The sequence below is a fragment of the Pseudophryne corroboree genome, chromosome 8 (assembly GCF_028390025.1).
Source record: "Pseudophryne corroboree isolate aPseCor3 chromosome 8, aPseCor3.hap2, whole genome shotgun sequence".
Classification (NCBI taxonomy): domain Eukaryota; kingdom Metazoa; phylum Chordata; class Amphibia; order Anura; family Myobatrachidae; genus Pseudophryne; species Pseudophryne corroboree.
In genome coordinates this window covers 426,941,799-426,968,200 of record NC_086451.1, presented here as the reverse complement: position 1 = coordinate 426,968,200, position 26,402 = coordinate 426,941,799, and the positions used below count along the sequence as shown (strand labels likewise).

Here is a 26,402-nt window from a genome sequence, read left to right as displayed (position 1 = left end):
AAGGTTTTTATTCGAGCCTGTTTGTGGTCCCGAAGCCGGACGGGTCGGTCAGACCAATCCTAAACCTGAAATCCCTAAATTTCTACCTAAAGAAATTCAAATTCTAGATGGAGTCTTTCCGAGCAGTGATCTCCAGTCTGGAGGAAGGGGATTTTATGGTGTCGGTGGACATAAAGGATGCCTACTTACGTGTCCCCATTTATACTCCGCATCAGGCTTACCTGAGGTTTGTGACTCAGGATTGTTATTACCAATTTCAGACGACGCCGTTTGGTCTGTCCACGGCTCCGAGGATTTTCACCAAAGTGGTGACGGAAATGATGGTTCTCTTTCGCAAGCAAGGAGTCACGATTGTCCCGTACTTGGACGATCTCCTGATAAAGGCGAGATCCAGAGACCAGTTGGTGCAAAACATTGCACTCTCCCTGACAGTTCTTCAACAACATGGTTGGCTCCTAAACTTGCCAAAATCACAGTTGATTCCGACGACGCGGTTGTCGTTTTTGGGAATGATTCTGGACACAGAACTACAGAGTTTTTCTTCCAGTGGAAAAGGCTCTGGAACTTCAGAGTCTGGTCAGACAAATTCTGAAACCAGCAAGAGTGTCAATCCATCAATGCACTCGTTTGCTGGGGAAGATGGTTGCGGCCTACGAAGCCATTCAGTTTGGCAGATTCCATGCCAGAGTGTTTCAGTGGGACCTGTTGGACAAGTGGTCCGGATCCCACCTGCACATGCACCGAAGGATAATCCTGTCACCCAAGACCAGAATCTCACTCCTGTCGTGGCTGCACAGCTCTCACCTCCTAGAGGGGCGCAGGTTCGGGATCCAGGACTGGATCCTAGTAACCACGGATGCAAGTCTCCAATGTTGGGGAGCAGTCACACGGGGAAAACTTCCAAGGAAGATGGTCAAGCCAAGAAACTTGTCTCCACATCAACGTTCAGGAGTTAAGAGCCATTTACAACGGGTGGTCTTCAGTATGCCGGCTCTTGGGATCCCGGCGCACAGTATACCGGCGCCGGAATCCCGACAGCCGGCATACCGACCCACAACCCCCCTGGAGGGAGAATAAAATAGTGTGGCGCGCTACCATGCCCGCAGCGTGGCGAGCGCAGCAAGCCCGCAAGGGGATCATTTGCGCTCGCCACACTGACGGTATGCCGGCGGTCGGGCTCCTGGCACCGGTATGCTGGTCCACGATAGCCCGACCACCGGCATACCATACTACACCCATTTTCAACAGCCTTCTACTAGCAGAACATCATCTTCGCAATCTGCCCGTACTGATCCAGTCGGACAATGTAACAGCAGTAGCGTACATAAACCGCCAGGGCGGAACAAAAAGCAGAGCGGCAATGGCAGAAGCCACGAAGGTTCTCCGCTGGGCGGAAAAGCATACAAGCGCTCTGTCGGCGATCTTCATTCCAGGAGTGGACAACTGCGAAGCAGACTTCCTCAGCAGACACGATCTCCATCCAGGAGGTCTTCACAGAAGTGACAAGTCATTGGGGAATTCCTCAAATAGACTTGATGGCTTCCCATCTCAACAAAAAGCTTCAGAGATATTGTTCCAGGTCAAGGGACCCTCAAGCAATAGCAGTGGATGCACTGGTGACACCATGGGTGTTTCGGTCGGTGTATGTATTCCCTCCACTTCCTCTCATTCCAAAAATTCTAAAGATCATAAGAACAACAAAAGTTCAAGCGATCCTCATTGCCCCAGACTGGCCAAGGAGGGCTTCGTACCCAGATCTTCGGAAATTACTCATAGGAGATCCCTGGCCTCTTCCTCTACGCGAGGACCTGTTACAGCAGGGGCCGTGCGTGTATCAAGACTTACCGCGGCTACGTTTGACGGCATGGCGGTTGAACGCCAAGTCCTAGCCCGAAAGGGTATTCCCAGTGAAGTCATTCCCACACTTATTCTGGCTAGAAAAGGGGTAACGTCTAAACATTACCACCGTATTTGGAGAAAATATGTTTCTTGGTGTGAATCCAAGAAAGCTCCCACAGAAGTGTTTCAGCTAGGACATTTTCTCCATTTTCTACAAGCAGGTGTGAATGCGGGCCTAAAATTAGGCTCAATTAAGGTACAGATTTCTGCCTTATCGTTTTTTTTTCCCAGAAACAATTGGCTTCCCTTCCTGATGTTCAGACTTTCGTGAAAGGCGTGTTGCACATCCAACCTCCATTTGTGCCTCCAGTAGCACCATGGGATCTTAATGTGGTGTTGCAGTTACTTCAATCACATTGGTTTGAACCTTTACAGAAGGTGGAGTTGAAGTTCCTCACTTGGAAAGTGGTCATCCTGTTGGCCTTGGCATCTGCAAGGCGGGTGTCTGAGTTAGCGGCCTTGTCTCACAAGAGCCCTTATATGATCTTCCATGAAGATAGAGCTGAATTGAGGACACGTCAACAATTTCTGCCGAAGGTGGTTTCATCTTTCCACATGAACCAACCTATTGTGGTGCCTGTGGCCACTGACGCCTTCGTTGAGTCTAAGTCTCTGAATGTGGTCAGAGCTTTGAAAATGTATGTCGCCAGAACGGCTCAGATTCGGAAAACAGAGGCTCTGTTTGTCCTGTATGCTCCCAACAAGTTTGGGGGTCCTGCTTCCAAGCAGACCATTGCACGCTGGATCTGTGGTAAGATTCAGCAAGCTCATTCCACGGCAGGATTGGCGTTGCCGAAATCGGTGAAGGCCCGTTCTACTAGAAAGGTGGGCTCGTCCTGGGCGGCTGCCCGGGGGGTCTCTGCATTACAGCTTTGCCGAGCGGCTACTTGGTCGGGGTCAAGCACTTTTGCTAAGTTTTACAAGTTTGATACCCTGGCCGATGATGACCTAAAGTTTGGTCAGTCGGTGCTGCAGAGTCATCCGCACTCTCCCGCCCTTTCTAGAGCTTTGGTATAACCCCATGGTTCTTATGGTGACCCCAGCATCCTCTAGGACGTATGAGAAAATAGGATTTTAATACCTACCGGTAAATCCTTTTCTCTTAGTCCGTAGAGGATGCTAGGCGCCCGTCCCAGTGCGTACTGTATCTGCAGTTATTAGTTGTGGTTACACACATGTTGTGTTACATTTCTTGTCAGCATGTTGCTGCTAATTGTTCATGCCGTTGGCTTGTGTTCTGTTGAATGCCACGTTGTGTGGCATACTTGAGGTGTGAGCTGGTATGAATCTCACCTTAGTTTAACAATAAATCCTTTCCTCGAAATGTCCGTCTCCCTAGGCACAGTTCCTATAACTGGAGTCTGGAGGAGGGGCATAGAGGGAGGAGCAAGTTCACACCCTTTGAAAGTCTTAAAGTGCCCATGTCTCCTGCGGATCCCGTCTATACCCCATGGTTCTTATGGTGACCCCAGCATCCTCTACGGACTAAGAGAAAACGATTTACCGATAGGTATTAAAATCCTATTTTCTCTATCGTCCTAGTGGATGCTGGGGTTCCTGAAAGGACCATGGGGAATAGCGGCTCCGCAGGAGACAGGGCACAAAAGTAAAGCTTTCCGATCAGGTGGTGTGCACTGGCTCCTCCCCCTATGACCCTCCTCCAAGCCAGTTAGATTTTGTGCCCGGCCGAGAAGGGTGCAATCTAGGTGGCTCTCCTAAAGAGCTGCTTAGAAAAGTTTAGCTTAGGTTTTTTATTTTACAGTGAGTCCTGCTGGCAACAGGATCACTGCAACGAGGGACTTAGGGGAGAAGAAGTGAACTCACCTGCGTGCAGGATGGATTGGCTTCTTGGCTACTGGACATCAGCTCCAGAGGGACGATCACAGGTACAGCCTGGATGGTCACCGGAGCCTTGCCGCCGGCCCCCTTACAGATGCTGAAGTAAGAAGAGGTCCAGAATCGGCGGCAGAAGACTCCTCAGTCTTCTTAAGGTAGCGCACAGCACTGCAGCTGTGCGCCATTTTCCTCTCAGCACACTTCACACGGCAGTCACTGAGGGTGCAGGGCGCTGGGAGGGGGGCGCCCTGGGAGGCAAATGAATACCTATTTTGGCTAAAAATACCTCACATATAGCCTCCGGAGGCTATATGGAGATATTTAACCCCTGCCAGAATCCGTTAAGAGCGGGAGACGAGGCCGCCGAAAAAGGGGCGGGGCCTATCTCCTCAGCACACAGCGCCATTTTCCCTCACAGAAAGGCTGGAGGGAAGGCTCCCAGGCTCTCCCCTGCACTGCACTACAGAAACAGGGTTAAAACAGAGAGGGGGGGCACTAATTTGGCGTTAGAAATATATAAAAGATGCTATAAGGGAAAACACTTATATAAGGTTGTCCCTATATAATTATAGCGTTTTTGGTGTGTGCTGGCAAACTCTCCCTCTGTCTCTCCAAAGGGCTAGTGGGTCCTGTCCTCTATCAGAGCATTCCCTGTGTGTGTGCTGTGTGTCGGTACGTGTGTGTCGACATGTAGGAGGACGATGTTGGTGAGGAGGCGGAGCAATTGCCTGTAATGGTGATGTCACTCTCTAGGGAGTCGACACCGGAATGGATGGCTTATTTAGGGAATTACGTGATAATGTCAACACGCTGCAAGGTCGGTTGACGACATGAGACGGCCGACAAACAATTAGTACCGGTCCAGACGTCTCAAAAACACCGTCAGGGGTTTTTAAAACGCCCGTTTACTTTAGTCGGTCGACACAGACACAGACAGGGACACTGAATCCAGTGTCGACGGTGAATAAACAAACGTATTCCTTATTAGGGCCACACGTTAAAGGCAATGAAGGAGGTGTTACATATTTCTGATACTACAAGTACCACAAAAGAGGGTATTATGTGGGATGTGAAAAAACTACCATAGTTTTTCCTGAATCAGATAAATTAAATAAAGTGTGTGATGATGCGTGGGTTCCCCCCGATAGAAAATTATGGGCGGTATACCCTTTCCCGCCAGAAGTTAGGGCGCGTTGGGAAACACCCCTTAGGGTGGATAAGGCGCTCACACGCTTATCAAAACAAGTGGCGGTACCGTCTATAGATAGGGCCGTCCTCAAGGACCAGCTGACAGGAGGCTGGAAAATATCATAAAAAGTATATACACACATACTGGTGTTATACTGCGACCAGCGATCGCCTCAGCCTGGATGTGCAGAGCTGGGGTGGCTTGGTCGGATTCCCTGACTAAAAATATTGATACCCTTGACAGGGACAGTATTTTATTGACTATAGAGCATTTAAAGGATGCATTTCTATATATGCGAGATGCACAGAGAGATATTTGCACTCTGGCATCAAGAGTAAATGCGATGTCCATAACTGCCAGAAGATGTTATGGACACGACAGTGGTCAGGTGATGCAGATTCCAAACGGCACAAAGGTGTATTGCCGTATAAAGGAAGAGGAGTTATTTGGGGTCGGTCCATCGGATCTGGTGGCCACGGCAACTGCTGGAAAATCCACCGTTTTTACCCTAAGTCACATCTCTGCAGAAAAAGACACCGTCTTTTCAGCCTCAGTCCTTTCGTCCCTATAAGATCATATCTGCCCAGGGATAGAGGAAAAGGAAGAAGACTGCAGCAGGCAGCCCATTCCCAGGAACAGAAGCGTTCCACCGCTTCTGACAAGTTCTCAGCATGGCGCTGTGACCGTACAGGACCCCTGGATCCTACAAGTAGTATCCCAGGGGTACAGATTGGAATGTCGAGACGTTTCCCCTTCGCAGGCTCCTGAAGTCTGCTTTACCAAGGTCTCCCTCCGACAAGGAGGCAGTATGGGAAAAAATTCACAAGCTGTATTCCCAGCAGGTGATAATTAAATTACCCCTCCTACTACAAGAAAAGGGGTATTATTCCACACTATATTGTGGTACTGAAGCCAGAAGGCTAGGTGAAACTTATTCTAAAAATTTTTTTGAACACTTACAAAGGTTCAAATCAAGATGGAGTCACTCAGAGCAGTGATAACGAACCAGGAAGAAGGGGATTATATAGTGTCCCGGGACATCAGGGATGCTTACCTCTATGTCCCAAATTTGCCCTTCTCACTAAGGGTACCTCAGGTTCGTGGTGCAGAACTGTCACTATCAGTTTCAGACGCTGCCGTTTGGATTGTCCACGGCACCCCGGGTCTTTACCAAGGTAATGGCCGAAATGATGATTCTTCTTCGAAGAAAAGGCGTCTTAATTATCCCTTACTTGGACGATCTCCTGATAAGGGCATAGTCCAGGGAACAGTTGGAGGTCGGAGTAGCACTATCTAGGATACTGCTACAACAGCACGGGTGGGATTCTAAATATTCCAAAATCGCAGCTGATCCCGACGACACGTCTGCTGTGCCTAGGGATGATTCTGGACACAGTCCAGAAAAAGGTGTTTCTCCCGGAAGAGAAAGCCAGGGAGTTATCCGAGCTAGTCAGGAACCTCCTAAAAACAGTGCATCATTGCACAAGGGTCCTGGTAAAAATGGTGGCTTCCTACGAAGCAATTCCATTCGGCAGATTTCACGCAAGAACTTTTCAGTGGGATCTGCTGGACAAATGGTCCGGATCGCATCTTCAGATGCATCAGCGGATAACCCTATATCCAAGGACAAGGGTGTCTCTCCTGTGGTGGTTATAGAGTGCTCATCTTCTAGAGGGCCGCAGATTCGGCATTCAGGATTGGATGCTGGTGACCACGGAGCCCAGCCCGAGAGGCTAGGGAGCAGTCACACAAGGAAAAAATTTCCAGGGAGTGTGATCAAGTCTGGAGACTTTTCTCCACATAAATATACTGGAGCTAAGGGTAAATTTATAATGCTCTAAGCTTAGCAAGACCTCTGCTTCAAGGTCAGCCGGTATTGATCCAGTGGGAAAAACATCACGGCAGTCGCCCACGTAAACAGACAGGGCGACACAAGAAGCAGGAGGGCAATGGCAAAAACTGCAAGGACTTTTCGCTGGGCGGAAAATCATGTGATAGCACTGTTAGCAGTGTTTCATCCCGGGAATGGAAACTGGGAAGCAGACTTCCTCAGCAGGCACGACCTCCACCCGGGAGAGTGGAAACTTCATCGGGAAGTTTTTTCCACATGATTGTAAACCGTTGGGAAATACCAAAGGTGGACATGATGGCGTCCCGTCTGAACAAAAAACGGGACAGGTATTGCGCCAGGTCAAGAGACCCTCAGGCAATAGCTGTGGACGTTCTGGTAACACCGTGGGTGTACCAGTCAGTGTATGTGTTCCCTCCTCTGCTTCTCATACCTAAGGTGCTGAGAATTATAAGACGTAGAGGAGTAAGAACTATACTCATGGCTCCGGATTGGCCAAGAAGGACTTGGTACCCGGAACTTCAAGAGATGCTAACAGAGGTCTTATGGCCTCTGCCGCTAAGAAGGGACTTGCTTCAGCAAGTACCATGTCTGTTCCAAGATTTACCGCAGCTGCGTTTTGTCGGCATGGCGGTGGAAAGCCGGATCCTAAGGGAAAAAGGCATTCCGGAAGAGGTCATTCCTACCCTGGTCAAAGCCAGAAAGGAGGTGACCGCACAACATTATCACCACATGTGGCGAAAATATGTTGCGTGGTGTGAGGCCAGGAAGGCCCCACAAAGAAATTTCAACTCGGTCGTTTCCTGCATTTCCTGCAAACAGGAGTGTCTATGGGCCTCAAATTGGGGTCCATTAAGGTTCAAATTTCGGCCCTGTCGATTTTCTTCCAGAAAGAATTGGCTTCAGTTCCTGAAGTCCAGAAGTTTGTCAAGGGAGTATTGCATATACAACCCCCTTTTGTGCCTCCAGTGGCACTGTGGGATCTCAACGTAGTTCTGGGATTCCTCAAATCACATTGGTTTAAAACCAGTCAAATCTGTGGATTTGAAGCATCTCACATGAAAAGTGACCATGCTCTTGGCCCTGGCCTGGACCAGGCGAGTGTCAAATTGGTGGTTTTTTCTCAAAAAAGCCCATATCTGTTTGTCCATTCGGACAGGGCAGAGCTGCGGACTCGTCCCCAGTTCTCTCCCTAAGGTGGTGTCAGTGTTTCACCTGAACCAGCTTATTATGGTGCCTTGCACCTACTAGGGACTTGGAGGACTCCAAGTTGCTAGATGTTGTCAGGGCCCTGAAAATATGTTCCAGGACGGCTGGAGTCAGGAAAACTGACTTGCTGTTATCCTGTATGCACCCAACAAACTGGGTGCTCTTGCTTCTAAGCAGACTATTGCTAGTTGGATGTGTAATACAATTCAGCTTGCACATTCTGTGGCAGGCCTGCCACAGCCAAAATATGTAAATGCCCATTCCACAAGGAAAGGGGGCTCATCTTGGGCGGCTGCCCGAGGGGTCTCGGCTTTACAACTTTGCCGAGCAGCTACTTGGTCAGGGGCAAACACGTTTGCTAAATTCTACAAATTTGATACCCTGGCTAAGGAGGACCTGGAGTTCTCTCATTCGGTGCTGCAGAGTCATCCGCACTCTCCCGCCCGTTTGGGCGCTTTGGTATAATCCCCATGGTCCTTTCAGGAACCCCAGCATCCACTAGGACGATAGAGAAAATAAGAATTTACTTACCGATAATTCTATTTCTCGGAGTCCGTAGTGGATGCTGGGCGCCCATCCCAAGTGCGGATTATCTGCAATACTTGTACATAGTTACAAAAATCGGGTTATTATTGTTGTGAGCCATCTTTTCAGAGGCTCCCTGTTATCATACTGTTAACTGGGTTTAGATCACAAGTTGTACAGTGTGATTGGTGTGGCTGGTATGAGTCTTACCCGGGATTCAAAATTCCTCCCTTATTGTGTACGCTCGTCCGGGCACAGTACCTAACTGGCTTGGAGGAGGGTCATAGGGGGAGGAGCCAGTGCACACCACCTGATCCGAAAGCTTTACTTTTGTGCCCTGTCTCCTGCGGAGCCGCTATTCCCCATGGTCCTTTCAGGAACCCCAGCATCCACTACGGACTCCGAGAAATAGAATTATCGGTAAGTAAATTCTTATTATTACCTTCAGGATAAATGTTTCAAGGCCATGCTATCAAAGACAGTAGATCCAGATATCTGTGATAACAAGGACCCTGCATCAGTAGGTCTGTACGTTTGGGCAGATATGGAGTATCCATTGCCATTCTCTGCTGGTTTTCCTGTTTAGTCTTCTCACCACCATGGGCAATAGGGTGATTGGAGAAACCTATAAACCAGAAGAAAGTCTCATTTCACCGATAAGACATCCACAAAGATCACTCTGGGATCCATTGTTCTTGACCCCTATGTGAGCACTTTGTTGTTCTAAAAAAACTCCATGAGATATATCTCTGGCAAACACCTCTAGTTCACCGAAATCCGGAACCCTCCGGGTGTAGAGCCCATTCATTTCCCTGAATGGTGTGTCCACTTGAGAAAAGTCCGCTTCCTCATTTAGGGCTCCCGGAATGAAAATAGCGGACACAGTTTAATGATGAAGTTCTGCCCATCTTGGTATGTGCTCTTTTTCATTGCTTTTCGGCTGCGAGTTCCTTCTTAATGTTGAGGTACGCGCATAGTCCGCCCGGCACTGGACTGGTTTTCCTCGAAGACTCTCCTGTGCCTACACCGGTGTCCTATATGTGGCCCAAGGTTCCAACCTTTAGTGGCATACAAATGGAAAAGGAAAAAAGAACTGTTCACCTATATGGCGCAATGCTGCCCGTCCACTATAAACACCTACGTAAAATCTCCGTTTTACATACACAAATTAAACTGACAAAGAAGGCGGTGTTTAAATATGTCCAAAGCGCATAAGAAACAAATATTACACAAAATAAAGCAAAAACTGGTACATTCCTTCCTTTTACTGAAGATAACCGAAATTCTTCATAGGAGTTTCACTGATGTAGCTTTCCTCCTCGAGGTGTCATATCGTAGTCATGCAAATGAAAGAAGGACATATGTGTAGACCAATTTTCACACAAATTTCAAGGATAATCTTCTATAGCATTAAGACAAAGGGGCGTACCCTACTCACACAGAAGCAAGTGAGTGGAAACCCATAAAGGTATCTTTAAGAAATTTCTTTCAATATGGACGTGAAAATTTCAGGCGTACCCAGAACTCACACAAATGGTAAGATGGAAAATCATATAAAGGTATCTTTCAGGTTTGTCGAAAGCGTAACCCAACTCTCACGGAATGGAAGTGAAATGCATATATATACAGATATCTTTCTCAGCAAGCAATTAAATGCGTACCACAACTCACTCAGGGTTAGGGTAGATGACTCCTATCAAGGTATCTTTGGCTTTCCAACACTTGATCTCTGCAAGGGGATATTACCTCAGAAAAATTCAGGACAGGAGAAAAAATTCCTCTTTGATAGTATAAAAGGAGGATTTATTTACAGCAGTCCAGAATACATCAAAGTGCTTCCAAGTAAAAACAAGATGATAAAATCACAAAAAATAAATACGCAAAAAATAAAAAGTTAAAAAAATCCTGGTTCGGTCATCCAGACTACTCACAGTACAGCTGTTCACGTGGCATTCAACAGAACACAAGCCAACGGCATGAACAATTAGCAGCAACATGCTGACAAGAACAGCTGTACTGGACACACTTCTGGACCATTATTGAATCACTTGTGCTTCTGCATACAGGTTATTGTCTGTTGCAGAAGACGTAAGAGCAATCCCTGCGTGCCAGGATTAAAGATTGTCTAGGTATGAGAAATTTCTTAACCCCTGCTAGCGGAGATAAGATGTGCTCACCTTCATATTCTTGTTAAATACTCAGGCTAACCCCAAGGGTAAGGCCTAAAACTAATAATGCTGTTGGAAGATGGCAAACCCTTAAATAACACTGATGGACAGTGATATAGAACCTGAAGGTAAGCATCCTGTAGATCCAGGGGTAGGCTTAATCCCCTGGCTCTATGCCAAGCATAAGGAACATAACGATTGCAGTGCAACCTAGGTTCCAACCGTATTTGTTCAGCATTTTAAGATTAAGCGTAGGCCGAAATGACCCATTTGGCTTCCGAATTTACCAGGAGCAAAAACTTTGTTCTCATTTGCAAGAGGAATTATGACTATTCCTGCTGAAGCCATTTCTGAACTTCTTCTTGCAAACCTTGTCCTTCGTCTCTAACCGAGACGGTTGTGAAGGTGAAATCATACCTAGTACTGTGTCAGAACTGTATGGCTGAAGATATCGCCCCCACAGCCTGGGGTCCCCAGGCAGAGGCCCATACCATGCGAAGATGGTTTATTTTTCTACAGCACCTGTCCAGATGGTCTCACATTCGAGTACCAACCAGGCTCAACACTGTTTATTTTCCAAACTCAGATGAGATTGGGCCTATCAGTGTGGTGTAGCTGTAGATCCCAACCAGACGTTTGGCAGCCCCATGCCGCCTTAGTCTTCCTAGAAACCTAAACAAGGGGCTGAAAGCGGAACTTTAAGTTTTAAACTGTGGAAGAAGTAGACCTTTTTGGAGTCTGCTCCTGACTCCAGAATATCTGTTTATTCTTTACCAAAGGAAACTTTCCAGAAAGGACAACGATTCAAAACCTTTCCTAAATTCTGAATCGGCTCCCACATTCCAGCTAAAACTGCTCTGCGAGCAGATATGATTGGGGCTAATGCCCTGGAGGAAACAATGCCAAATCTATTGGTGCTTCTCCAGGATCATTGCAATATATGAGAATTTTGCAGTTATTGAAAAGATTCTCCTTCAATTGCATTAGCCCAGGCAACCACTGTCCTTGCCATTTAAGCCAAGGCTTTGCCCTATGACTGCCCTAGACAGGGAAAGCAAAGATAAAGTAGATCACTTACATAACTACTTTAGGAGCCACCTCTCTTTAAACATCCCCAACTGGAAGAAGGTAATTAGAATTAAATTTCTTAGGATTCTAACTTTTTATTGGGCATAGCCCAAACCTCTTCCCTGATTTCTGCCAGCTGATCTGACGCTGAACACTCAGGTTTTTAGGATGTTTAAATACAGGTGCCTAGGTTTTTAACCAGGCTCCCTCAATGCTTTATTTATCTCGGCTATATTCCAGCTGAGACCTACCCCTTCTTTGTATAATGAAGTAGAATAAATTGGACTTTCATCTTCCGATGAATTTCAACAATGTGTAGCCTGTGAATGTGAAGATTTTACTTACCATTGCTCTGAGAAATTGCTGCTGGGAGTGATACACTATAGGTGGATCTGCATGAAAAGGCTATACCTGATACAGGATTCTGAAGAAATTATCCATTCAGCTTATTGTATAAAATATGTGCAAAAATAGCCCAAGTTGGATACATTTGTACCTGAATCTGCCTTGCATTTCTGCCGAAGCTTAAATACTATCCACATCAACCATCCTTAACCAGCTCATGAGAGGGCAATGCAGCTTTGTAAAACAAACATAATATGAGTGTCCTCACCTTTGCCGCTCTTATACATGATAAATAATCAGCACTTCCACAGTATACTACACAATTTTGTGACTGTAATCTTTTTATTCATCCGACCCCCCATGCATCAGCACTGCGGATCTGCAAGACAAACTTAACAGACAAAAGGTAAAGTCAGCCTAATACTAGCAGACAGTCACATGTTCATACATTAGTATAATAAGCAATATGAGTATGTCATCAACTACAAATAACATTTTATTTATGCAGGAGAACACATTTACTGAATCATGTTTAAACAGATCTAACGTATTCAGACGCAAGTAATAGTATACAGACTCGTATGCAATAGACACTTATCTAACTATTCGTACTCAAAAGGTGAGATAGAGACTAGGTGCTGTATTACCCGTACTCAGTAGAGTGGGATACAATTTCTACATTCACCTCTCCAGAGACTGCCGTGTCACACCTTAACCAAACTCTAGTAACAGCACTTGATGAAGTGGCTCCAGCTACCCATCATACTCCACGTAGACTTAGATGTCAACCGTGGCACTCTAAATACACTAGACACTTACAAAAACTCTCACGTAAAGTTGAACGCCAGTGGCGTAAATCTCGTAGTTCAAGTGACTTTCTCACGTATAAGACCACCTACCACTCTTATCGTAATGCTCTGGACACTGCCAAACAAACATTTTCAATCTCTCATCTTTGCTCAAGCCTCTAACCCCAAGCGACTTTTTAATACATTTAAATCACTTCTTGTCCCTCCCTCACCTAACCCACCAGCCACTGTCAGTGCGCAAGATCTTGCTTCCTATTTCAAGGACAAGATTGACAAGATCCGAAATGAAATGGTATGCTCTTCCACAGCAAGTGACCTGCTCAATTCCCTGCCTGAACCCTCTAACACCTTCTCTTCCTTTGATCCTACAAATGAAGATGAAGTATCTGCACTCTTTTCATCTGCCTACTCTAATACCTCTCCCCTTGACTCTATACCCTCAGAAATTAGTAAAGCTCTGTCTACTGTGCTCATCCCAACCTTAACGAAAATCTGTAATCTCTCCCTGTCTACTGGTATCTTTCCTTCTCTATACAAGCATGCAGTGATTACTCCCATTCTGAAAAAACAAAACTCTGACCCGAACTCTCTCTCTAACTACCGTCCCATCTCTCAGCTCCCATGCCCCCCCCAAGCTACTGGAGAGACTTGCCTACACTCGCCTCACACACTTTCTTAACTCACACAGCCTACTGGACCCACTTCAGTCAGGATTTCGTGCCCAACACTCCACAGAGACAGCACTGACTAAGGTAGTGAATGATTTGGTCACTGCTAAATCTAAAGGACATTACTCTCTACTTATTCTCCTTGATCTCTCTGCTGCTTTTGACACTGTTGACCACTCTCTTCTCATACAAACACTACAATCCCTAGGTATTCAGGACACAGCCCTTTCTTGGTTCTCATCCTACCTATCTAATCGCTCCTTCAGTGTTCGTTTCTCTGATTCCACCTCTCCTTCGCTACCTCTCTGTTGGAGTACCGCAAGGCTCAGTCCTAGGTCCTCTGCTTTTCTCTATCTATACCACATCTCTTGGCAAACTAATCAACTCTTTCGGATTTCAGTACCATCTGTATGCGGATGATACTCAAATCTACCTATCCTCCCCTGATTTGTCACCATCTGTGTTGGGCCGTGTCACTGAATGCCTTTCTGCCATTTCATCTTGGATGACATCTCGCCACCTCAAACTTAATATTTCCAAAACAGAATTAATTATATTTCCACCGGCCAATAGTAGTTTCCAACCTGATATCTTTATCACTGTTGAGAACTCTGCAATCACCCCTACCCCACAAGCTCGCTGCCTAGGTGTCATTCTTGACTCTGAACTGTCCTTTGTTACCCACATTCAATCTGTCTCAAGATCATGTTACATACATCTAAGAAACATATCCAAAATACGCCCTTATCTTACACAAGACACAGCAAAAACTCTAATCCATGCTCTCATTATCTCCCGCATTGATTATTGTAATAGTCTCCTAACCGGTCTTCCCAAACATAGGCTCTCACCACTACAATCCATTTTGAATGCAGCTGCGAGGCTAATCTTCCTTGCCAGACGTTCATCGTTTGCAGATCCGCTCTGTCAGTCCCTCCATTGGTTACCGGTATTCTACCGTATTAAATATAAAATACTTTTACTCACATACAAGGCTATTAACCAAACTGCACCAACATACATCTCTTCACTCATCTCAAAATATCTCCCTACCCGACCTCTCCGCTCTGCACAAGATCTACGTCTCTCATTCACACGCATTACTTGTTCACACTCAAAATTACAGGACTTTATCCGGGCTTCACCCACTCTGTGGAATGCCCTCCCACGCACAGTAAGACTCGCCTCTAGTCTCCAAACCTTTAAATGTTCCCTGAAAACTCACCTCTTCAGACAAGCCTAACAAATTCCAGACCCACCCACATAACCTCAGTGCTTCCCTATCTAATTACATCCTCTGTAGAGTATTCATAACATCACATATCTTGTCTTTCTTTAGTCTCACACCCTCCTGACACTTGGATAACTTTGTGGGGTATCATCATACAACCCATTAAGAACCTAGAAATCTGGTGGACCATTATGCAATAGGTAGCATCTATCCTTGTGTATCTATGCCTATTTCCCTATAGATTGTAAGCTTGCGAGCAGGGCCTTCCTACCTCTATGTCTGTCTGTTTTTACCCAGTTTTGTTCTATTACTGTTGTTCTAATTGTAAAGCGCAACGGAATATGCTGCGCTATATAAGAAACTGTTAATAAATAAATAAATAAATACAGGGAGACTCACCCCGCTTCCAAGATCGATCATACGTTAACGAAAGCTGAGTGGATCCAGATGCTAGTAGTGTACACTGCCGCTTCCTGAACCCAGTGAACACAGACGCTCCGGTCACACAGCTGCCTATGCTGCGACCGGATCCTCGTGGTAGTGCTCAGTGAACACCGACGCACCAGTTACACAGCCACCTATGCTGCGACCGGGTCTCCTCGTGGTAGTGCTCAGTGAACACAGACGCACCGGTCATGCAGCCATCTATGCTGCGTCCTGGTCCCCTCGTGGTAGCAATCAGTGAACACAGACGCCCCGGTCACACAGCCACCTATGCTGCGACCTGGTCCCCTCGTCTCCTGTGATGGCTTAGCGTCTGAAACGGAAGCAGTAAAACGGTTCATGGCGGAAACTGGTCATGAACCGGGGGGAGGGGCGACCAGTAGAGCATCTGACTCCCCCTGCTGACATCAACCCTAGGGATCGTGGCCTCATGCTATTCCTGGAGCCTATGATCCCTAAGGCCTAGCGCTGGAGCACCTGTGGTGGCGGCGCGTCAGCTACTGTTTGGTAGTCTCCTCCCAAAACAGTGCGGCTGTGTCCGTATTCCATGCACGCTAAGCGAAACCGATGCCTTACCTTCTCCCCGTGCTCCGGTCACAGCCTGGTAATGTCTGATGGACCTGCTAGTATATCCGACACAGACGCCCGCCGAAACAGAAGTGTATTCGTGGGTAAGCATTGTCGCGACCCGTTGGAGAATTGTTGGAGCGACTCTATCCAATATGCTTATAAGACGCTGTTTAGAAAGATCACTCAAAAAAATAGTAAGACTATAAAAATAAAATAAGAAAGCTTGGGGCTGCTAAAAAACCAGCAGCTCTCTGACCATGGTCCGGCTCCTGTCGCACCAAACAAAAAACTGATTTGCCTGAGCCAGGGGGCGGGGATATATGGACGGGCCCGTTGCATGCTGGGAGGCCAGAAAGCTTTTGATCGATTGGTGCCAATCCGCTGATGCTCCATCATATCCCATTGTTATCCTGTGGATAACCTGTGGACCCTGCCGGAGAAACTATACACAACAGGAAGCTTCGGACGTATTGTTCCAGGTCGAGGGACCCTCAGGCAGCGGCGGTGGACGCCCTGGTGACACCGTGGTTGTTTCAGGCGGTCTATGTGTTCCCTCCACTTCCTCTCATCTCAAAAATATTGAGAATTATAAGACGAACAAGAGTGCAGACAATACTCATTGTTCCAGATTGGCCTCGAAGGGCCTGGTATGCAGATCTTCAGGGACTGCTCTCAGAAGATCCGTGGTCCCTTCCTCTCAGGGAGGACCTGCTACTACAGGGGCCCTGCGTGTTCCAAGACTTACCGCGGTTACGTTTGACGGCATGGCGGTTGAACACCAAATCCTAGCTAAGTAGGTCATCCCTACTCTTATTAAAGCTAGGAAGGATGTTACGGCGAAACACTATCACCGTATCTGGAGAAAATGTGTGTCTTGGTGTGAAGCCAAGGATGCTCCTACTGAGGATTTTCAGCTAGGACGTTTTCTCTATTTTCTGCAGTCAGGTGAGGATATGGGCCTGAAGTTAGGCTCCATTAAGGTGCAGATTTCTGCCTTATCCATATTCTTTCAGAAGGAATTGGCTTCTCTCCCAGAAGTGCAGACTTTTGTAAAAGGTGTGTTGCACATCCAACCTCCTTTTGTGCCCCCGGTGGCAACATGGGACCTTAACGTGGTGTTACAGTTCCTTAAATCACACTGGTTTGAACCACTTCAAACAGTTGAATTGAAGTTTCTCACTTGGAAAGTCGTCATGTTATTGGCCTTGACATCTGCGAGGCGGGTGTCCGAATTGGCGGCCTTGTCTTACAAGAGTCACTATCTGATTTTCCATGCGGATCTAGCAGAGTTGAGAACTCGTCCTCAATTTCTGCCTAAAGTGGTTTCGTCATTTCATATGAACCAAACTATTGTGGTGCCTGTGGCTACGGGGGCCTTGGAGGAGTCCATGTCCCTTGATGTAGTCAGGGCCTTAAAGATTTATTTAGCCAGGACGGCTAGGGTTCGGAAAACAGATGCACTGTTTGTCCTGTATGCAGCCAACAAGATTGGCGCGCCTGCATCTAAGCACTATTGCACGCTGGATCTGTAGTACGATTCAGCAGGCTCATTCTACGGCTGGATTGCCGTTACCGAAATCGGTGAAGGCCCATTCCACTAGGAAGGTGGGCTTTTCTTGGGCGGCTGCCCGAGGCGTCTCGGCATTACAGCTTTGCCGTGCAGCTACTTGGTCGGGGTCAAACACTTTTGCTAAGTTCTACAAGTTTGATACCCTGGCTGATGAGGACCTCGTGTTTGTTCAGTCGGTGCTGCAGAGTCATCCGCACTCTCCCGCCCGGTCTGGAGCTTTGGTATAAACCCCATGGTCCTTACGGAGTCCCCGGCATCCTCTAGGACGTAAGAGAAAATAAGATTTTAAACCTACCAGTAAATCTTTTTCTCCTAGTCCGTAGAGGATGCTGGGCGCCCGTCCCAGTGCGGAAACGTTCTGCAAGACTTGTATATAGTTATTGCTTTCTTAAGGGTAATGTTACAGTAGTGATCGGCCTCTGGCTGATGCTGTTTTGCTCATACTGTTAACTGGTTATTGAATACCATGTTGTATGGTGTGGGCTGGTGTGTATCTCGCCCTTAGATAACAAAATCCTTTTCCTCGTACTGTCAGTCTCCTCTGGGCACAGTCCTTACGGAGTCCCCAGTATCCTCTACGGACTAGGAGAAAAAGATTTACCGGTAGGTTTAAAATCTTATTTTCTCTTACGTCCTAGAGGATGCCGGGGACTCCGTAAGGACCATAGGGATAGACTGGCTCCGCAGGAGACATGGGCACTTTAAGAAAGACTTTAGATCTGGGTGTGCACTGGCTTCTCCCTCTATGCCCCTCCTCCAGACCTCAGTTTACTACTGTGCCCAGAGGAGACTGGGTGCTTTTCAGGAGCTCTCCTGAGCTTTCTGACAAAGTATTTTGTTAGGTTTTTTATTTTCAGGGAGCCTGCTGGCAACAGACTCCCTGCATCGAGGGACTGAGGGGAGAGAAGCAGCCCTACTCCTGTGAGTTGCAAGGTCCTGCTTCTTAGGCTACTGGACACCATTAGCTCTAGAGGGATTGGTACGCAGGATCTCACCCTAGCCGCCCGTCCCAGAGCCGCGCCGCCGTCCCCCTCGCAGAGCCGGAAGATAGAAGCCGGGTGAGTATGAGAAGAAAAGAAGACTTCAGAGGCGGCAGAAGACTTCACTGAGGTAACGCACAGCACTGCAGCTGTGCGCCATTGCTCCCATACACCTCACATACTCCGGTCACTGTAAGGGTGCAGGGCGCAGGGGGGGGCGCCCTGGGCACAATATAAACCTCCTTTTGGCAAAAGTAAGACATATATACAGCTGGGCACTGTATATATGTATGAGCCCCCGCCAATTTTACACTTTGAGCGGGACAGAAGCCCGCCGCCGAGGGGGCGGGGCTTCTCCCTCAGCACTCACCAGCGCCATTTTTTCTCCACAGCACCGCTGAGAGGAAGCTTCCCGGACTCTCCCCTGCTTATACCACGGTAGACAAGAGGGTTGGAAAGAGAGGGGGGGCACATAATTCGGCGCAAATACATACAGCAGCGCTACTGGGTAAACATTAATTTACTGTGTTATTCATGGGTTATATAGCGCTGGGGTGTGTGCTGGCATACTCTCTCACTGTCTCTCCAAAGGGCCTTGTGGGGGAACTGTCTTCAGAAAGAGCATTCCCTGTGTGTGTGGTGTGTCGGTACGCGTGTGTCGACATGTCTGAGGAAGAAGCCTATGTTAGAGGGGAGCGAGAGCAAATGAATGTGGTGTCTCCGCCGACGGCGCCGACACCTGACTGGATGGATATGTGGAATGTTTTAAATGCTAGTGTAAACTCATTGCACAAAAGATTAGACAAAGCTGAAGCTTTGGGACAGTCAGGGTCTCAACCCATGCCTGATCCTATGTCGCAGGGACCGTCAGGGTCTCAAAAGCGCCCACTATCCCAAATAGTTGACACAGATACCGACACGGATTCTGATTCCAGTGTCGATTACGATGATGCAAAGTTACAGCCAAAATTGGCTAAATCCATTCGATATATGATTATGGCAATAAAAGATGTTTTGCACATCACTGAGGAACCCCCTGTCCCTGACAAGAGGGTGCATATGTATAAGGGAAAGAAACCTGAGGTAACCTTTCCCCCCTCACACGAGCTGAACGAGTTATGTGAAAAAGCTTGGGAATCTCCATACAAAAGACTGCAGATTTCCAAAAGGATTCTTATGGCGTATCCTTTCCCGCCAACGGATAGGTTACGATGGGAATCCTCCCCTAGGGTGTACAAAGCATTAACACGCTTATCCAAGAAGGTAGCGCTGCCATCCCAGGATACGGCTACCCTCAGGGATCCTGCTGACCGCAAACAGGAGGTTACCCTGAAGTCCATTTATACACATTCAGGTACCTTACTCAGACCGGCAATTGCGTCGGCCTGGGTGTGTAGTGCTGTAGCGGTATGGACGGATACCTTATCAGAGGAGATTGATACCCTAGATAAGGATACTATTTTATTGACCCTGGGGCATATAAAAGACGCTGTCCTATATATGAGAGATGCTCAAAGAGACATTAGTCTACTGGGTTCTAGAATAAACGCTGTGTCGATTTCTGCCAGAAGAGTCCTATGGACACGGCAATGGACAGGTGATGCCGACTCAAAAAGGCATATGGAGGTTTTACCTTACAGAGGTGAGGAATTGTTTGGAGAAGGTCTCTCGGACCTGGTCTCCACAGCTACAGCTGGAAAGTCAAATTTTTTGCCTTATATTCCCTCACAGCCTAAGAGAGCACCGCATTATCAAATGCAGTCCTTTCGATCTCACAAAAACAAGAAAGTGCGAGGTGCGTCCTTTCTTGCCAGAGGTAGGGGCAGAGGAAAGAAGCTGCACAACACAGCTAGTTCCCAGGAACAGAAGTCCTCCCCGGCCTCTACAAAATCCACCGCATGACGCTGGGGCTCCACTGGAGGAGTCCACCCCAGTGGGGGCACGTCTTCAAGTTTTCAGCCACATCTGGGTTCACTCACAGGTGGATCCTGGGGCAATAGAAATTGTTTCTCAGGGTTACAAGCTGGAATTCGAAGAGGTGCCTCCTCGACGATTTTTCAAATCGGCCCTACCATCTTCTCCCCAGGAAAGGGAGACAGTGTTAAATGCAATTCACAAATTGTGTCTTCAACGGGTGGTGGTCAAGGTGCCCCTGCTCCAACAAGGAAGGGGATATTACTCGACCCTGTTTGTAGTCCCGAAACCGGACGGTTCGGTCAGACCCATATTAAATCTAAATTCCCTGAACCTATACTTGAAAAGGTTCAAGTCCAAGATGGAATCGCTAAGAGCGGTCATCGCCAGCCTGGAAGGGGGGATTTTATGGTATCTCTGGACATAAATGATGCATACCTTCATGTTCCCATTTATCCACCTCATCAGGCGTACCTCAGATTTGCGGTACAGGATTGTCATTACCATTTGCAGACGTTGCCGTTTGGTCTTTCCACGGCCCCGAGAATTTTCACCAAGGTAATGGCGGAAATGATGGTGCTCCTGCGGAAGCAAGGTGTCACAATTATCCCGTACTTGGACGATCTCCTCATAAAGGCGAGATCAAGAGAGCAGTTGCTAAACAGCGTATCACTTTCACTGAAAGTGTTACAGCAACACGGCTGGATTCTCAATATCCCGAAGTCGCAGTTGGTTCCTATGACTCGTCTGACTTTCTTGGGCATGATTCGGACACGGACCAGGAAAGGGTCTATCTCCCGATAGAAAAGGCCCAGGAACTCATGACTCTGGTCAGGAACCTGTTGAAACCAAGACAGGTGTCAGTGCATCAGTGCACTCGAGTCCTGGGAAAGATGGTGGCATCATACGAGGCCATTCCCTTCGGCAGGTTCCATGCGAGGACTTTCCAATGGGACCTACTGGACAAGTGGTCCGGATCACATCTACAGATTCATCGGTTGATCACCCTGTCCCCCAGGGCCAGGGTGTCTCTCCTGTGGTGGCTGCAGAGTGCTCACCTTCTCGAGGGCCGTAGATTCGGCATTCAGGACTGGATCCTGGTGACCACAGATGCAAGCCTCAGAGGTTGGGGAGCAGTCACACAGGGAAGAAATTTCCAAGGTCTTTGGTCAAGTCAAGAGACTTGTCTTAACATCAACATCCTGGAATTGCGGGCCATATACAACGCCCTACGCCAAGCGGAGACCTTACTTCGCGACCGACCGGTTCTGATCCAGTCAGACAATGTCACTGCAGTAGCTCATGTAAACCGCCAAGGTGGCACAAGGAGCAGAGTGGCGATGGCGGAAGCCACCAGAATTCTTCGTTGGGCGGAGAATCATGTAAGCGCACTGTCAGCAGTGTTCATTCCGGGAGTGGACAACTGGGAAGCAGACTTCCTCAACAGGCACGACCTGCATCCGGGAGAGTGGGGACTTCATCAGGAAGTCTTCGCACAGATTACAAGTCGGTGGGAACTGCCACAGATAGACTTGATGGCGTCCCGCCTCAACAAAAAGCTACAGAGGTATTGCGCCAGGTCAAGAGACCCTCAGGCAGTAGCTGTAGACGCCCTAGTGACACCGTGGGTGTTCCAGTCAGTCTATGTATTTCCTCCTCTTCCTCTCATACCCAAGGTGTTGAGGATAATAAGAAAAAGAGGAGTGAGAACGATCCTCATTGATCCAGATTGGCCACGAAGGACCTGGTATCCGGATCTGCAGGAAATGCTCACAGAAGATCCGTGGCCTCTTCCTCTAAGACAGGACCTGTTGCAACAGGGGCCCTGTCTGTTCCAAGACTTACCGCGGCTGCGTTTGACGGCATGGCGGTTGAACGCCGGATCCTAGCAGAGAAAGGCATTCCGGTTGAGGTCATTCCTACGCTGATAAAGGCTAGGAAGGACGTGACATCTAAACATTATCACCGTATATGGCGAAAATATGTTTCTTGGTGTGAGGACAGGAATGCTCCTACGAAGAATTCCATCTGGGCCGTTTCCTTCACTTCCTACAAACTGGAGTGAATTTGGGCCTAAAATTAGGCTCCATTAAGGTCCAGATTTCGGCCCTATCCATTTTCTTTCAAAAAGAATTGGCTTCTCTCCCTGAAGTTCAGACTTTTGTAAAGGGAGTGCTGCATATTCAGCCTTTTGTACCTCCGGTGGCACCTTGGGACCTTAACGTGGTGTTAAGTTTCCTAAAGTCACACTGGTTTGAATCACTTAAAACGGTGGAGTTGAAATATCTCACGTGGAAGGTGGTCATGTTATTAGCCTTGGCTTTGGCTAGGCGAGTGTCGGAATTAGCGGCTTTGTCACATAAAAGCCCCTATCTGGTTTTCCATATGGATAGAGCGGAATTGCGGACCCGTCCTCAATTCCTGCCAAAAGTGGTCTCATCTTTTCATATGAACCAACCTATTGTGGTGCCTGTGGCTACGCGTGACTTGGAGGATTCCGAGTTACTTGATGTGGTCAGGGCTTTGAAAATTTACGTGGCCAGAACGGCTAGAGTCAGGAAAACTGAAGCGCTGTTTTTCCTGTATGCAACCAACAAGATTGGTGCCCCTGCTTCAAAGCAGACTATTGCTCGCTGGATTTGTAACACGATTCAGCAAGCGCATTCTACGGCTGGATTGCCGTTACCGAAATCGGTCAAGGCCCATTCCACTAGGAAAGTGGGCTCTTCTTGGGCGACTGCCCGAGGGGTCTCGGCACTACAGCTGTGTCGAGCTGCTACTTGGTCGGGTTCAAACACCTTTGCAAAATTCTATAAGTTTGATACCCTGGCTGAGGAGGACCTCATGTTTGCTCAATCGGTGCTGCAGAGTCATCCGCACTCTCCCGCCCGTTTGGGAGCTTTGGTATAATCCCCATGGTCCTTACGGAGTCCCCAGCATCCTCTAGGACGTTAGAGAAAATAAGATTTTAAACCTACCGGTAAATTTTTTTCTCGTAGTCCGTAGAGGATGCTGGGCGCCCTTCCCAAGTGCGGACTACTTCTGCAATACTTGTATATAGTTATTGCTTCAATAAGGGTTATGTTATAGTTGCATCGGTCCTGAACTGATGCGATGTTTTTTCATACTGTTAACTGGGTAGTTTATCACAAGTTATACGGTGTGGCTGGTATGAATCTTGCCCTGAATTAACAAAATCCTTTCCTCGTACTGTCCGTCTCCTCTGGGCACAGTTTCTCTAACTGAGGTCTGGAGGAGGGGCATAGAGGGAGGAGCCAGTGCACACCCAGATCTAAAGTCTTTCTTAAAGTGCCCATGTCTCCTACGGAGCACGTCTATCCCCATGGTCCTTACGGAGTCCCCAGCATCCTCTACGGACTACAAGAAAAAGATTTACCGGTAGGTTTAAAATCTTATTATTACACCAAAAACCTTGTCAACCATTTTTGTGTCAACCATTTTCATATTGACCTTTTGTACTGTCTACTTTTTCCATGTTGAACTTTTGACCATGTCAACAATATGGGGTCAACCTAATGACCGTTGGCCTATTTATTGTCAGTCTTTCAATCCACCTCTTCCCAGTCCCTATGTTTCACAGTAGGCAACCAGGGCAGTCTAGCAGTTTTATACATAACCCTGACCATACTGGGATGTTATTTCCTTGAGTAAAACATGAACCAGTCTTGCGAATTAGCTCAGTCTCTGACCATACTTGGCATCCCTCATGTTTTCATTTTGTGTTTGTCCACTACCTATTATGTGTTCTAAAACGCAATGAAGTCCAATGTAAAGGTTTGAATGATGATATTAGAGGTTCATAAAGAGGGATATCTTTCACCTGGCATGTTATCTGTGCAACTTGACTAATCTGAACTCCTTTTTTTTATTCATGAAGATTGAAAGCTACAATGGTTCCCAAGAAGAAAAGATTCATTTAAGCTCATTATTTCTTGAGGCTTTTGATCATATACAAAGTGAGATGGAGTTGGTGGGAATTGGACCAAGAACTGCGGAAAAAGAGCCTTCAGCTTGTGAGAAGAGCACAAAGAGTCCAACTCTCAATTTGCTAGAACATTATTCGGAAATGTTGTTGAAGTTAATGAGTGAGAAGATGGTATCGAGTGAATGAGGCTATCAAAAAAACGTCCGAGTTTAAAGACTAATTGCTCACTAGTGGTTCTGGTGTTCTGCTGTTAGAATCTAGAATGCCCAGTACTGCTCCTCATGCATCTCTTGGGCTCAGGTCTACCTTGCACTGGCCACCAGCCTCCTGTTTGTGTGGCTCTGCAGTAGAATGTGTGGCGTTATCTGTGTTATTAATTACATTGCACTAATGCTTCTAATGTATTCAGTGTTTACTAATTGACTGAAAAGCGAACATGACCGGTGAAATGCCATTTGGAACGGATGTTCTATCCCCATCATGGTAGAATGGTGCAGACACTCGAAGCCCAGAGTGGGTGAATATACAAAGGCCACATTTTGTAGTGTGGTTGTACGGATTTAATAAAAGCCCATTAAACCTAGAATATAAATTAATCTAATTTAAAAAGTTTTTGTGTAATATAATGTACATACTGTAGGCGTTCCTACTATAAGTCTATTGTTCTTTTTTTTTTATCAGCTGTTTTACACATTGTGTTGTTCCCTATAGTGTCAGGTCTCATAGACAGAATTGGGGGCCCAGCAAACCCCTTCCGTTATAATTGCTGCTTTGTGTCACATCTCCACTTCCAAATAACGCATACAACTTGTGTAATATGTGTATATGTCTTTTGAGTGTATTTTATATGTTCAGTTTTTGTCTAACCTTATTGTTCTAACAATGAGCCATAGGGTTGTATTCATTTAGTGCCGGTTCTTTCATCCAGGTGAAAAACTGCACTTTTCGGCTGTTTATAGATCAAATTTACATTCGACCTATTAAATGCCCGTGCCGTTTTTTCGACTGGTGGAAAAAATTGGCACAGGCGGAAACCACGTGGATTAGCGAATTCGCAGCCGATCCACGTGTTTTAGCGAATTTGCAGGTGTTTTCGCCCGTTTTTGGGTTCATTTTTGCCGATGCCGATTCGTCCACAAAAAAAAACGAAAAGGGACTCAAAAATGGGCGAAAACGCCCGCGATTGAATACACCTATGTCGAATTAGTGCTGTATTTTCAGCTAGCCGAAGAAAACGGCACTAAATGAATACGCCCCATAGTCCTGTCCAGTATTTTATTGAGGAAAAGCAGAACAATTCCTCTTTTCAGTCCTGTTGATATCTCTATGTCCAATCTATTAAAGTTTCCACTCCAAAAGATAGTGTTTTTGTTTGCTTTTGATTTTCTTTTTGTATTGTTTTCTTATTAGTGTACAGAATCTCTTCCAAAAATAATTGTGTAGTACAGATGTGTCCTCATACATCATTGCTGCAGTCGCGCCAAGAAGAAGCTCTTCTTGGCGCGCCAGGTCCCATGAGACTCTTAGGGGTATATTCAATTGAAGTCGAAAACTGCCGTCTGTCGAAAAGACGGCAGTTTTCGACTTTTTAAGGTCGAATCCTGATTCGACCTATTCAATATTTTGCTAAATTTTAAGACAAGTCGATAAATTCGACTTGCCGAAAAGCACGTGGATCGGTTTTGGCCCCCTTTTCGACCATCTCAGTCCGACATCAAAATGTTGGACTGAGATGCGGACCCAGAGGAGGCGAGGGGGGGGGGGAGGGGAGACGGGGGGACAGCCGGCGGGCATACAGGGAGATCAGCGCTACAGTAGCGCTGCAGCTGGATGTCACTCACCCGCCCTACCTCACGGCAGCTTCCACCCGGCTCCAGCAGCGTGCTGGAGCCGGGTGGAAGCTGCCGTGAGGTCGGGCGGCTGAGTGATATCCTGCTGCAGCGCTGATCTCCCTGTATGCCCGCCGGCTGTCCCCCCGCTGGTCTCCCCCCTGACCTCCTCTGGCTGCCGGCGGCTGTCCCCCGCTGGTCTCACCGCGGCTCGCCCCCCTTCTCCTCCTCTGCGTCCCATCTAAATTCGACTTGAAAAAGTCGAATTAAGATGGGATTGAATAGGGGTTGTCGGATCCATTCCGACAAATACATATCGGAATGGATCCGACTTTAATTGAATATACCCCTTA

The 26,402-nt window shown here is 47.2% G+C and overlaps 1 protein-coding gene across 1 annotated transcript in view; it reads left to right on the top strand.

Moving 5' to 3' along the window:
- Positions 1-25,582, top strand: part of WDR62 (WD repeat domain 62) — a 313,350-nt gene extending 287,768 nt beyond the window's left edge. Inside the window, exon 31 of the mRNA XM_063937983.1 lies at positions 24,173-25,582. Within this exon, the coding sequence (XP_063794053.1) occupies positions 24,173-24,406 (234 nt within the window). The 3' untranslated portion in view covers positions 24,407-25,582. The remainder of the gene's footprint in view (positions 1-24,172) is intronic.
- The last annotated feature ends 820 nt before the right edge of the window (positions 25,583-26,402 follow it).